Here is a 13731-nt window from a genome sequence, read left to right as displayed (position 1 = left end):
GGTGCCGGATCCGCGTCTTTTCCAAGGAAAAGCCACAGCCAGCCGCGTTCCCAACGCAGTGTCGCGGGAAAAACACATTCCTGAAGCCCTGTCTGCCTCCCCTCCTCTTCCCTTGGTAAAGCTGTGTTTATGGAAGAACAATGGGAGCACAAAGCCATTCCATCGGAAGTACAACCACTACAACCAGAGTCACTGAACCACAGCGAGAACACTAACAGACAGAGAGAGACAGAGAGAGAGGGGGGTGGGTGACGTCCTGTACTGAATGCAGAGAGAGAGGGATGGATGACGTCCAGTAATGAATGCAGAGAGAGGGGGGGTGGCGTCCTGTACTGTATGCAGAGAGAGGGAGAGGAGGATGGATGATGTCCTTCCTGTATGCAGAGAGAGGGAGAGGAGGATTGATGATGTCCTGTATGCAGAGAGAGGGAGAGGAGGATGGATGATGTCCTTCCTGTATGCAGAGAGAGGGAGAGGAGGATTGATGATGTCCTGTATGCAGAGAGAGGGAGAGGAGGATGGATGATGTCCTTCCTGTATGCAGAGAGAGGGAGAGGAGGATGGATGATGTCCTTCCTGTATGCAGAGAGAGGGAGAGGAGGATGGATGATGTCCTGTATGCAGAGAGAGGGAGAGGAGGATGGATGATGTCCTTCCTGTATGCAGAGAGGGGGAGAGGAGGATTGATGATGTCCTGTATGCAGAGAGAGGGAGAGGAGGATGGATGATGTCCTTCCTGTATGCAGAGAGGGGGAGAGGAGGATGGATATAGTGTTTCTCTTCTCCGGCAAGGCAAGGGTCTGTTTTCCTAACCATTGTTTGATGCTGAAAGTTGAGCAGTGTGAGCAGTGTGAGATGGGAAGATTATTCATGGGAGTTTTTGCTGTTGTTGTTGTTCTGCAGCAGTCCGGTCCTGTCCCATCTCCCCATCCATCCCCACTGTCTGATATCTCCCAAAGCAGAGCAGCTCACACTGAAACACTACACCAGGCCTGGGACAGAGGGTGCATCTCAAATGGGACCCTATTCCCTATATAGTGTACTACTTTTGAACAGGGCCCACAGGGAAATATATAGGGAATAGTGTACACTATAGAGAATAGGGAGCCATTTGGGATGTAGACGGTCTCCATGGTGGAAAGCATTGTATTACTGTAAGCATAGAAGGGTTAGCTAGAAGGAGAAGAAGCGAGAACCTGACCGCAGTCAATGACATTGCTGGGCCCCAACCCTGGCTAAAGGTCACTGAAGAGGAGCCAATCAAAATGCAGTCGTTGTGTTTTGGACTAATCATGTCTCTTGGCTTGCAGACCTTGACTCCAAAAACAGGTCATAGGTGAGAGGTCTGGGAATCACTGGCCATAGATTAATGAAAGCTCCAGAGGGAAACTGTGTGTGTGTGTGTATATATAATAAATAACTCAAGCTCGGATTTCGCCTCCTAATTCCACTGACGTCTGCTTCTAATCAACCCCAATCTGTTTTCTTAGACCAAATCAATCCTATGGGAACACAAACACAGATCTGTAGGTGAATCTAATCCTCTAACCTTTCGACCATATGGTGATACCCAGAGATGGAGAGAGCGAGAGAGAGAGGATGTCACTCCTCTCTTAACCCCTCCCTCCTTCCAGAGGTATATATTGAGCCGTTCTCCGGAGCCACCCTAGCCCATATCTCTCAGTTCCTTCCCTTTTCTTCTCCTCTTCCCCCACTCCCTCCACTCCCTTCTACCATCTCTTCCCACAGCCTGCAGGGGTACATACCTGGTGAGATGTGTGAGGCCCGTCAGATAGTTGTGTTTGAGGTTGAGATGGGTCAGGTCCTGGCTGTAGAACAGCTGAGATGGCAGCTCCTCCAGACTGCAACATGACAGGTCCACAGAACTCACCCTCTGAGACACTATCTGATGGAGGGAGAGATAGGAGAGAGAAAGAAAAGGAGTAAGAGACAAAAGGGTTTTCATTTTCCAGATTGCTAACAACTTGAAGACATGCAACTCAACTGAGCACACACACAAGCGCGCACGTACCTTGGCAGCCTGTCTGTGCCAGCGGAGGTGTTCCGTGTAGGAGTCATAGCTGATGTAGTAGGTCTGACTCTGGGGACCAGAAGAACTGAAGGCTAGACAGTGACTATGTCTCCTCACCTCCTCCACCTGAACCACACACACAAAGAGACACAGAGACACAGAGAGATTAGCTCTGCGATTAGAGACCAAAAACAATGTGACAACTGCCAGCCAGGGGAAAATAGCAGGGAGGGAGTCATGTGCCGATTAGTGTGTGGCGGGGGAGGGGGAGGGGCCGGTGTGTGTGGGAGCAGTGTGCAGGGAGGGAGAGAGAGGCAATGTATAGCCAACTCGCGACTAAACTTGTAGCTAGCCATATATTTATCATCCAATCTGACAGTTCCAGTCTTTGTTGGATCAAATTGGAGAATAAAAGCTAGCTAGTTTAGCTACGCTCCCAGTCCTTGTCAAATTAAAACTACATTCAGATTTTAAATAAATAAATGCCTACCTGTTAGTTGCTTGTTGTAGCCTACTCCTCCAGCTGACTTAATTCCATTTTGCACTACTTTAGTGATCTCTCACTTATCTTGCTACACATGGAGCCTCTGACTGTAGTGCCACTGATTGGCCGACAAAAAAACAAACAAGCTACACGCGTGAAGGCTACCAGTCTTTTTTAATGGGGTGCATATGTTGTTTTATTAAATACATTATTTCCAATGTCATGGAATATCCTTGTATTAAAAATGTCGCATGACTATATTCATTGTTAATTTAGACCTAGTTTATAATTTTTTTCTCAAATTAATAGTCACACAAGTAATCAAATACTAACAACCATTTGGATAATCAAACAACCTTTCCCCATCTCTAGTGTGTGTGTGTGTGTGTGTGTGTGTGTCAGGATTTCTGTTAGCCAGTAATTGCCGGCTTTAGGCCAACAAAGAAATGAACATCCAATAAAAATAGTTGCCGGCCAAATCGACTGGGAGAAGAAAGAAAATCTCTATGCAAAATACAGATTTGTATTGATTGAAGGAAATACCAGTCAATGGAAATACATTTGACCATCATGCTTACTAGTCTATAGGTTCATTTGTATCATTTTGTGGAGTTAAATTGGCGTGTGTATTTACGTTAGTTGTCATGCATCTTACTTATCCAACAACTATTAGATGCACAGCATAGGCCTACAGAGCTGGTTGCTGCTGGAGTCAAATACTGGTTTTTATAAGCCCGGTCATTGCACGGCAAATCTAAATGTAATTGAGTATTAAAACAGTTTTGATGGCCACGATTACAGAGAGCTACCATTTTTATTTGGTCATTGAAGCAGGCCTCCCATTCAGCATTCGAGTGCAGGCAGGCTATCAGCAGGTCACCCACCACCTTATAATGTGAGCGATGCATTTTGAAAACATACTTAATTGTTTGAAACCTGAATGTTTTAGTTCATATTATGAGGCATTTCTTACCTTGCTTCAAAGTAGCCTAGCCAAAATCAGACAACAGAAACAAAGGCAATTATTTTATAACGACGTCATAGGGGAAAAACTATTTATCCTACCATTCCTACCGATCTGCGTGCCAGTTATGATTTTACTGTGCACATTTGTGGAACAATTGACTTTCAATAATAAAGTTTTTGTCTTGTAAAATCTGAATTAAAATGATACAAATCTAAAAGTAAATAAACTAATGCGAGAGCCCCAGTCATTCGGACACTCGTGATCCACTGTCGACTAAATAAATAAGCGCATCGAACTCAGATTGCCTAAGCCAATGCAGCAATAGGCCTATTCCTTCTGTTGTCAACTAAGTAAAAATAGCCTACATAAATTCAACAAATAAAAATAGTAGAAAATATCCTGATGAAAATGCAGACTCTTTCAATAGCATTCATCTCTCTACTCTGCCTCCCTTTTTAAATCGGTCTTGACCTGAGCGATGACTAGCGAACTTGCAACATTGTATCAACTGGCGTATTGCGGGCCCTCAGAGTTTCCTGTGCCAGTGAGCTCAGGACAGACATCTGTTTTTGCACAAGGGAAAGGTGTTCAGGTATTTTATGTTTCCACCGGATATACACTACATTACCAAAAGTATGTGGACACCTGCTCATCGAACATCTCATTCCAAAATCATGGGCATTAATATGGAGTTGGTCCCCTTTGCTGTTAGAACAGCCTCCACTCTTCTGGGAAGGATTTGCACACTAGATGTTGGAACATTGCTGCAGGGACTTGCTTCCATTCAGCCACAAAAGCATTAGTGAGGTCGGGCACTGATGTTGGGCGAATATGCCTGGCTCGCAGTTGGTGTTCCAATTCCTCCCAAAGGTGTTCGATGGGGTTGAGGTTCTACCACACCGATCTCAACAAACTATTTCTGTATGGACACCGTTTTGTGCATGGAGGAATTCTCATTCTGAAACAGGAAAGGGCCTTCCCCAAAAAGTTGGATGCAGAGAATTGTCTAGAATGTCATTGTATGCTGTAGCATTAAGATTCCCCTCCATTGGAACTAAGGGGCCTAGCCCGAAACATGAATAACAGCCCAAGACCATTATTCCACCTCCAAAATGTACAGATGGCACTATGCATTCGGGCAGGTAGCAATCTCCTGGCATCCGCCAAACACAGATTTGTCCTTCGGACTGCCAGATGAGGCGTGATAAAAAAAACACTCCAAAGAACACATTTCCGCTGCTCCCGAGTCCAATAGCGGCGAGCTTTACACCTCTCCAGCCCACGCTTGGCATTGTGCATGGTGATCCTAGGCTTGAAAATGGCTGCTCGGCCATGGAAAACCATTTCATGAAGCTCTCGACGAACAGTTCTTGTGCTGACATTGCTTCCAGAGGCAGTTTGGAATACGGTAGTGAGTGTTGCAACTGAGGACAGACGATTTTTACGAGTTATGCACTTTATCACTCAGCGGTTACATTTTGTGAACTTGTGTGGCCTACCACTTTGCGGCTGAGCCGTTGCTGTTCCTAGACGTTCCCACTTCACAATAACAGCACTTACAGTTGACCGGGGCAGCTCTAGCAGGGAAGAAATTTGACGAACTGAGTTGTTGGAAAGGTGGCATCCTATGACAGTGCCACGCTGAAAGTCACTGAGCTCTTCAGTTAGACAAACATTGGCAGTAGAATGGCCTATGGAGATTGCATGGGTTTGTCCTCAATTTGATACACCGGTCAGCAACGGGTGTGGCTGAAATAGCCGAATCCACTAATTTGAAGGGGTGTCCACATACCTTTGTATATATATATATAATGTGTGTGATCATCAGATCATGATATGGTCTTGGTCTTTCACACTGATGCTTGGCGATTATCGAGGGGGAGATTGTTGGAAAGATGTTTCAAATACTGTGAGGAACTATTATCATTGTAATGGATGTAAAAAAAAAAAAAAAGAACTGACTGATGACTTAAAGTTAAGCTTATTAGTGGTGGATGTGATGAGTTAAGACAATCAGAAATCAGATATCCACAGCTTCCTACATTTTCACGCAGCATGCCAGGGATCTCATTTATAAACGTTGAATACACACAAAATATGCCCCAAAACATGTGTGCCAGTTCACGCAAAAGTTGGCATTCATAAAAAACTAAAAACTTGACGTGAGAATGTGCTTATCCTCCCGCAAACTTTAGACCAAGTGTACGTACAGTTTCTAGTGGTTGAAGTACTGCATTGCAAGAGGCAAAAGTAGCTTAGTAGCCTGCAAATGGGGAATATAAAGAATTCAGACCCTTGTTACGTTCCAGCTTTATTGGATTCAATAAAATGGATTCAATTGTTTTTCCCCCCTCATCAATCTACACACAATACCCCATAATGACAAAGTAAAAACATGGTATTTTTTGGGCTAATTTATAAAAAATAAAATGACATTTACATAAGTATTCAGACCCTTTACTTAGTACTTTGTTGAAGCACCTTTGGCAGCGATTACAGCCTTGAGTCTTCTTGGGTATGACACTACAAGCTTGGCACACCTGTATTTGGGGAGTTTCTCCCATTCTTCTCTACAGATCCTCTCAAGCTCTGTCAGGTTGGATGGGGAGCGTCGCTGAACAGCTATTTTCAGGTCTCTCCAGAAATGTTTGATCGGGTTAAAGTCAGCGCTCTGGCTGGGCCACTCAAGGACATTCAGAGACTTGTCCCAAAGCCACTCCTGCGTTGTCTTGGCTGTGTGCTTAGGGTCGTTGTCCTGTTGGAAGGTGAACCTTCGCACTGGTCTGAGCGCTCTGGAGCAGGTTTTCAGCAAGGATCTCTGTACCTTGCTCTGTTCATATTTGCCTAGATCCTGATTAGTCTCCCAGTCCCTGGCAACGACAAACATCCCAACAGCATGATGCTGCCACCACCATGCTTCACCGTAGGGATGGTGCCAGGTTTCCTCCAGACGTGACGCTTGGCTATGAGGCCAAAGAGTTCAATCTTGGCTTCATCAGACCAGAAAACCTTGTTTCTCACGGTCTGAGAGTCTTTAGGTGCCTTTTGGCAAACTCCAAGCGGGCTGTCATGTGCCTTGTACTGAGGAGTGGCTTCCGTCTGGCCAATCTACCATAAAGGCCTGATTGGTGGTGTGGTGCAGAGATGGTTGTCCTTCTGGAAGGTCCACAGAGGAACTCTGTCAGAGTGACCAGCAGGTTCTTGGTCACCTCCCTGACCAAGGCCCTTGTCCCCTGATTGCTCGGTTTGGCCGAGCGGCCAACTCTAGGAAGAGTCTTGATGGTTCCAAACTTCTTCTATTTAAGAATGGAGGTCACGGTGTTCTTGGGGACCTTCAATGCTTCATAAATTTTTTTGTACACTTCCCCAGATCTGTGCCTCGACACAATCCTGTCTTGGAGCTCTACGGACAATTCCTTCAAATCAAACTTTATTTGTCACATGCCGCCGAATACAACTGGTGTGGACCTTACCGTGAAATGCTTACTTACAAGCCCTTAACCAACAATGCAGTTCAAGAAAGAGTAAAGAAAATATTTACCAAATTAAAAAAACATTTTACAGTTTAATTACAATAACGAGGCTATATTCCGCTACCGAGTCAATGTGCAATGTACAAAGTACAATGTAATTGTACTTTACACACAACAGCAATATGCAGCTACTTGATTTTATTCAACAAGGAAAATAAATGTAAAACATCTGTCTGTGTTTGTGTGTCTAATGGTGCACAGCCTGCAGGTCAGTCGAGGTAATTTGTACATGTAGGTAGGGGTAAAGTGACTATGCATAAATAATAAACAGCAAGTAGCAGCAGTGTAAAAACAAAGGGGGGTGGGGTGTCAATGTAAATTGTCTGGGTGGGCATTTGATTAATTGTTCAGCAGTCTTATGGCTTTGGGGTAGAAGTTGTTAAGGAGCCTTTTGGTCCTAGACTTGGCACACCGGTACCGCTTGCCATGTGGTAGCAGAGAGAACAGTCTATTCTATGACTTGGGTGACTGGAGTCTTTGACAATTTTTTGGGCTTTCCTCTGACACAGCCTAGTAGTATATATGTCCTGGATGGCAGGAAGCTTTGCCCCAGTGATGTTCTGGGCCGTACGCACTATCCTCTTTAGCGCCTTACGGTCAGATTGCGAGCAGTTGCCATACCAGGCGGTGATGCAAACGGTCAGGATGCTCTAGATGATGCAGCTGTAGAACTTTTTGCGGATCTGGGGACCCATGCTAAATCTTTTCAGTCTCCTGAGGTGTTGTCGTGCCTTCTTTACGGCTGTCTTGGTGTGTTTGGACCATGATAGTTCTTGTTAATATGTACACTAAGGAACTTGAAACTCTCGACCCGCTCCACTATAGACCCTGTTCGGCCCGCCTTTTCCTGTCGTCTACGATCAGCTCCTTTATATTGCTCACATTAAGAGAGAGAGAGGTTGTTGTCCTGGCACCACACTGCCAGGTCTCTGACCTCTTCCCTATAGGCTATCTCATCGTTGTCGGTAATCAGGTTTAACACTATTGTGTCGTCAGCAAACTTAATGATGCTATTTATTGACTACAGCTCAGCGTTCAACACCATAGTGCCCTCAAAGCTCATCACTAAGCTAAGGACCCTGGGACTAAACTCCTCCCTCTACAACTGGATCCTGGACTTCCTGACGGGCCACCACAATGTGGTAAGGGTAGGTAACAACACATCCGCCACACTGATCCTCAACACGGGGGCCCCTCAGTGGTGCGTGCTCAGTCCCCTCCTGTACTCCCTGTTCACTCATAAATGCACGGCCAGGTACGACTCCAACACCATCATTAAGTTTGCCGATGACACAACAGTGGTAGGCCTGATCACCGACAACGATGAGACAGAGACCTGATCGTGTGGTGCAAGGACAACAGCCTCTCCCTCAACATAATCAAGACAATCAAGGAGATGATTGCGGACTACAGGAAAAGGAGGACCAAGCTTGCGCCTATAAAAATGATCAAAGACTCCAGCCACCCTAGTCATAGACTGTTCTCTCTGCTACCGCATGGCAAGCGGTACCGGAGCGCCAACTCTATGTCCAAGAGGCTTCTAAACAGCTTCTACCATCTAATCAAATGGCTACCCAGACTATTTGCATTGCCCCCCCCCCCCCCCCCCGCCCTCTACACTGCTGCTACCCTCTTTAATTATCTATGCATAGTCACTTTAAAAACTCTACCTACATGTACATATTAACTCAATTACCTCGACACCGGTGCCCCCGCACATTGACTCTGTACCGGTACCCCCTGTAAATAGCCCCGCTATTGATATATTTTACTTATATCTCTCATATTTATTTATTTTTAGGTATTTTCTTAAAACTGCATTGTTGGTTAAGGGCTTGTAAGTAAGCATTTCACTGTAAGGTCTACACCTGTTGTATTTGGCGCATGTGACAAATAACATTTGATTTGAGTCGTGTTTGGCCACGCAGTCATAGGTGAACAGGGAGTACAGAAGGGGACTAAGCATGCACCCCTGAGGGGGCCCGTGTTGAGGATCAGCATGGCAGACATGTTGTTGCCTACCCTTACAACCTGAGGGTGGCCCGTCAGGAAGTCCAGGATCCAGTTGCAGAGGGAGGTGTTTAGTCCCAGGGTCCTTAGCTTTGTGATCAGCTTTGAGGGCACTATGGTGTTGAAAGCTGAGCTGTAGTCAATGAACAGCATTCTCACATAGGTGTTCCTTTTTGTCCAGGTGGGAAAGGGCAGTGTGGAGTGCAATAGAGGTTGCATGATCTGTGGATCTGTTAGGGCGCTATGCAAACTGGAGTGGGTCTAGGGTTTCTGGGATGATGCTGTTGATGGGAGCCATGACCAGCCTTTCAAAGCAGTTCATGGCTACCGACGTGAGTGCTACGGGGCGGTAATCATTTAGGCAATTTCCCTTCGCTTCCTTGGGCACAGGGACTATGGTGGTCTGCTTGAAACATGTAGGTATTACAGACTCAGTCAGGGAGAGGTTGAAAATGTCAGTGAAGACACTTGCCAGTTGGTCCACATCCTGGTAATCCGTCTGGCCCCGCGGCTTTGTGAATGTTGACCTGTTTAAAGGTCTTGCTCATGTCGGCTACCGAGAGCATTATCACACAGTCGTCCAGAACAGCTGGAGCACTCATACATGCTTCCGTGTTGCTTGCCTCGAAGAGAGCATAAAAATAATTTTGCTCGTCTGGTAAGCTCCTCCTCATGGCTTGGTTTTTGCTCTGACATGCACTGTCAACTGTGGAACCTTGTATAGACAGGTGTGTGCCTTTCCAAATCATGTCCAATCAATTGAATTTACCACAATTTCCAGAAACATCAAGGATGATCCATGGAAACAGGATGCACCGGCGCTCAACTTCGAGTCTCATAGCAAAGGGTCTGAATACTTATGTAAATAAGTAATGTTTTTTACCTAATACATATCGCTCAGAGAGTAACCCAGTACATCGCTCAGAGAGTAACCCTGTTTTTTTTTTTAACTGCTTTCGCTTTGTCATTACGGGGTATTGTGTGTAGATTTCTGAAGATTTGTATTTATTTAATCCATTTTAGAATAAGGCTGTAATGTAACAAATGTGGAGAAATTCAAGGGGTCCAAATACTTTTGAAAGGCACTGTATGTAAATGGAGAATTGATCAAAATAAACAATCAAAGAGCAAAACAAAATCACACAATGAATGTGCAAGAATTGGCAGGAGACAGCTGAGTGCATTCTGGAGAGAGACTTGCCTATATAATTATATTCAAGACACATTATCTATCTATCTATTAAGATGCATTACCACAATCTAAATGGGATTTCTGTCATTCACGTTCTGTTAAGATGCATTACCACAATCTAAATGGGATTTCTGTCATTCATGTTCTGTTAAGATGCATTACCACAATCTAAATGGGATTTCTGTCATTCACGTTCTGTTAAGATGCATTACCACAATCTAAATAGGATTTCTGTCATTCATGTTCTGTTAAGATGCATTACCACAATCTAAATGGGATTTCTGTCATTCATGTTCTGTTAAGATGCATTACCACAATCTAAATGGGATTTCTGTCATTCATGTTCTGTTAAAATGCATTACTACAATCTAAATGGGATTACTGTCATTCTGAGCACGGTGGGTGGATGCTCTAATGGGTTATGCACCCAATGCATATGGGTCCAGTACATCTCTGAGAGTAACCCAATGCATATGGGTCCAGTACATCGCTCAGAGAGTAAACCAATGCATATGGGATATTAAAATCTTCCTGGTCATGTTGTCCGGCATCACATTTTCCTAACGGAAACCCTGGAGTGTGTGTGTTCAGTACCTTTCCACCGATGAGGGGCAGGATGTGCATCTTGCCGGTGTGAGCATATTTGACGGAAGAGACGATGAGACAGGTGCCACTCAGGGTGACGTGTCGTCGTGACCACCGGTTGACAGGCAGGGCCAGCTTACCCTTCCTCACATTAAACACACCCGTCAGCTGCACCCGGTCTGCTCCACCCACACACTGCGGCTTACCTGGAGGGAGGGGGGGTTGGAGAAAACAAACAATAACATAAAATCTCAGATGCTCCTGCTGAGACAAAAGATGTTTAAGAAGAATCTTCCAAGTAAGATAAACAGAGATGGGGGAGAGAGAGGGTCTCTCTCTGTGTGTGTGTGCCTCGCTGTGTTTAGGTGAGGTTAGTCACAGGTCACGTGCCGTATAATTTATCGGTCTAGTGGCTGAGGGGTGACTGGCCGGTCAGTGTTAAGGAATGGAGAGCAGGTGTAAGGGTAGGTGTAATTCAGAACTCTAGCCCTTACTTTCCTCAGTAAATGAAAAAGTTCCTGTCCCAGGGAAGTCTTAACCTTGGCCACCACATGCACAGGTAGCAAATAAGCCTTGTCTGAGCCAGAACTGCAGCAGACGGAGCTCCTGTAGTACTGACTGGGTCAGTGCTTGGTGGTGTGCATTTTTAGCAGCACTAAGGTGTGTGTTTAGAAAAACACAATTTTTTGCGCTTTAAGAATGGGTGTGCTCTCATGTAGGCTGTCACCCACCCACACATACCAGGGGTCATGTTGAGTTCCGCAATCAGCATTTTCATAATGCAGACCAAAAAAAACTGTTTTAAACCATTTCACCTGCGTTTAATATTCAATAGAGATCAGGGGCATGCAACCATAGTTTTCCTTCACAGAGAATACATTATTGCAACACATTTGGCAGAAAATAGCTTCATTTTCATCAGATGACCATAGAAGTGCAACGCTATTTGGATCGAAGCCACACAAGTAAATGAGCTTACAATGAAAAAGGTCATGATAAACATTATTTCTAAATGTTTATCATAGAAAGAACGTAGACAGCTACATTTCCTGTTACGCTTGAAGTTAATTTTGCATTTTACCATAGAGAAGTAGGCTCCACCAAGAAAAGTACCAGAGAAATTAGTTACACATCAGTCAGAGTGCTGTCTGCCAATAGAATGCCCTGTTCGTGAATTCTCATCCGAGTGGAGAAGTGCAACAGAAGCACAAAATTATTCTGGTGTTGAGCAGAAATTACAATAAGAAGCATTTTGGATCTGCGTTTACAAAACGCAGCAAGATATTTCTGCGTTGTCTTTTTTTTGGTGGGGGGGGCTCTGAATTCTGCGTTAATGGGACCACACACACACACACACACACACACACACACACACACACACACACACACACACACACACACACACACACACACACACACACACACACACACACACACACACACACACACACACACACACACGAGCCAGTTTTAGAGAGAGGCTAAGGGGAAGAGGGAGAGCAAGGGATAGAGAGAGGGAGAGAGAGAAAGAAAACAAGAATGAAAGCAGCTGACTGAACTAGATCTGTCTGCTTCTCAGTTTCTTCTTATATAGCCCTTTGTGTGTGTGTGTTTATGCATGATCATATTTTCCTGAGATTGACGGTTTTTCGTCCTCTGATACCCTCTCCGCCTCACACGCGCTCTCAGGTGTTCCAGTGCTTTGCTTGGGGGATAAAGGGAGGGAGGGATGGAGGGGGAAAGGAGAGAAAGACATATTCTAGACAAAGTCCTCCAAACTGCTGTGCTATTCATCAATGCTCATTACATACCAGTAACACCAAAACACACACAAACAGCCAAAATGTGGCCCAGCCCTGGCCAGAGGCTGCATAGTGGTATCCTGCAGCCCTCTGTCTCTTTAAGAAAAAAGGGTGAAGATGGACACCCCCAGAGGACAGACTAAAGATGAGAAGATAGCTCTATCTACAGCACAGTCAGATCTGTCCACTCTACAACAGCCCTGTGGAATGTGTGAGTTATCTACACAGGGAATCCAGTCCACTTGAACATACTGTAGATTATGGTTATAGACCATACAGATAGAGCAGCCAGGCCAGAAGTGTTTATATGCTGGTTGGCAGGGTAATGAAGGGGGGACTGAGGTATAAACAGAGCAGAGTGAGAGAAAGAGTGCGCAAGAGCGAGACCAGAGGGGTTAAAAAAAATATTCCCCCCAGAGAGGAGAGGCTTACGTTATTCCAAACAATGCCCTCTCAGAGAGAATGTGGCGTGTCCTCATTAGCATCCCCGCCCTCCCCCTGCTCCTTTTCTGTCCGCTCCCACGGCTCTAGGGACAAGTCCCGCACCCCTCCATGGGGCTGTTTCTGGTCCCAGGCAGAGCTATCTGGTCTGGTCTACCCAGAGTCCCGACAGCCTATCTGGCTTGCATCATAAATGGCCACCTATTCCCTAGTGCACTACTTTATACCTAATAGGGAATAAGGTACCATTTGGGATGCACACTTGATCTGGCTGCTCTCCCCCTACTTCAGATACCACCGGTTCCAGACCACCGGTTCCAGACCACCGGTTCATCAACATTTCCACAGCATGAAAATAATGTTCAGAGTAAGTAAATTATGGTACAGCAAAGGATGGGCAGCCTTACCAACCAACACACACACAGAAAGAGCCACTGATGGCGGTTTTGGGGCTCAGAGCTAGGAGGCCCTAACTCATACACGCTTTAGGAATCCTCCACCCACACACCCCTCTCCCTAATGGATGTGCTCATCCTCTGATCAGGCCACTGGTTACATTTTTTACTAGGCAAGTCAGTTAAGAACAAATTCTTATTTACAATGACGGCCTACACCGGCCAAACCCGGACGACGCTGAGCCAATTGTGCCCCGCCCTATGGGACTCCCAATCACGGCCGGTTGTGA

At 45.4% G+C, this 13731-nt stretch overlaps 1 protein-coding gene across 1 annotated transcript in view; it reads right to left on the bottom strand.

Moving 5' to 3' along the window:
- The window catches only part of LOC120054318 (PH domain leucine-rich repeat protein phosphatase 1-like), a 68500-nt gene that overhangs the window by 41411 nt on the left and 13358 nt on the right, over positions 1-13731 (bottom strand). The window contains exons 2-4 of the mRNA XM_039001732.1: positions 10813-11009; positions 2033-2158; positions 1767-1906 (exon numbers count right to left, since the gene is read on the bottom strand). Coding sequence (XP_038857660.1) covers positions 1767-1906; positions 2033-2158; positions 10813-11009 — 463 coding nt within the window. The remainder of the gene's footprint in view (positions 1-1766; positions 1907-2032; positions 2159-10812; positions 11010-13731) is intronic.

Source organism: Salvelinus namaycush, chromosome 10, assembly GCF_016432855.1.
Source record: "Salvelinus namaycush isolate Seneca chromosome 10, SaNama_1.0, whole genome shotgun sequence".
NCBI lineage: Eukaryota > Metazoa > Chordata > Actinopteri > Salmoniformes > Salmonidae > Salvelinus > Salvelinus namaycush.
This window is presented reverse-complemented; position numbering and strand designations above follow the sequence as displayed.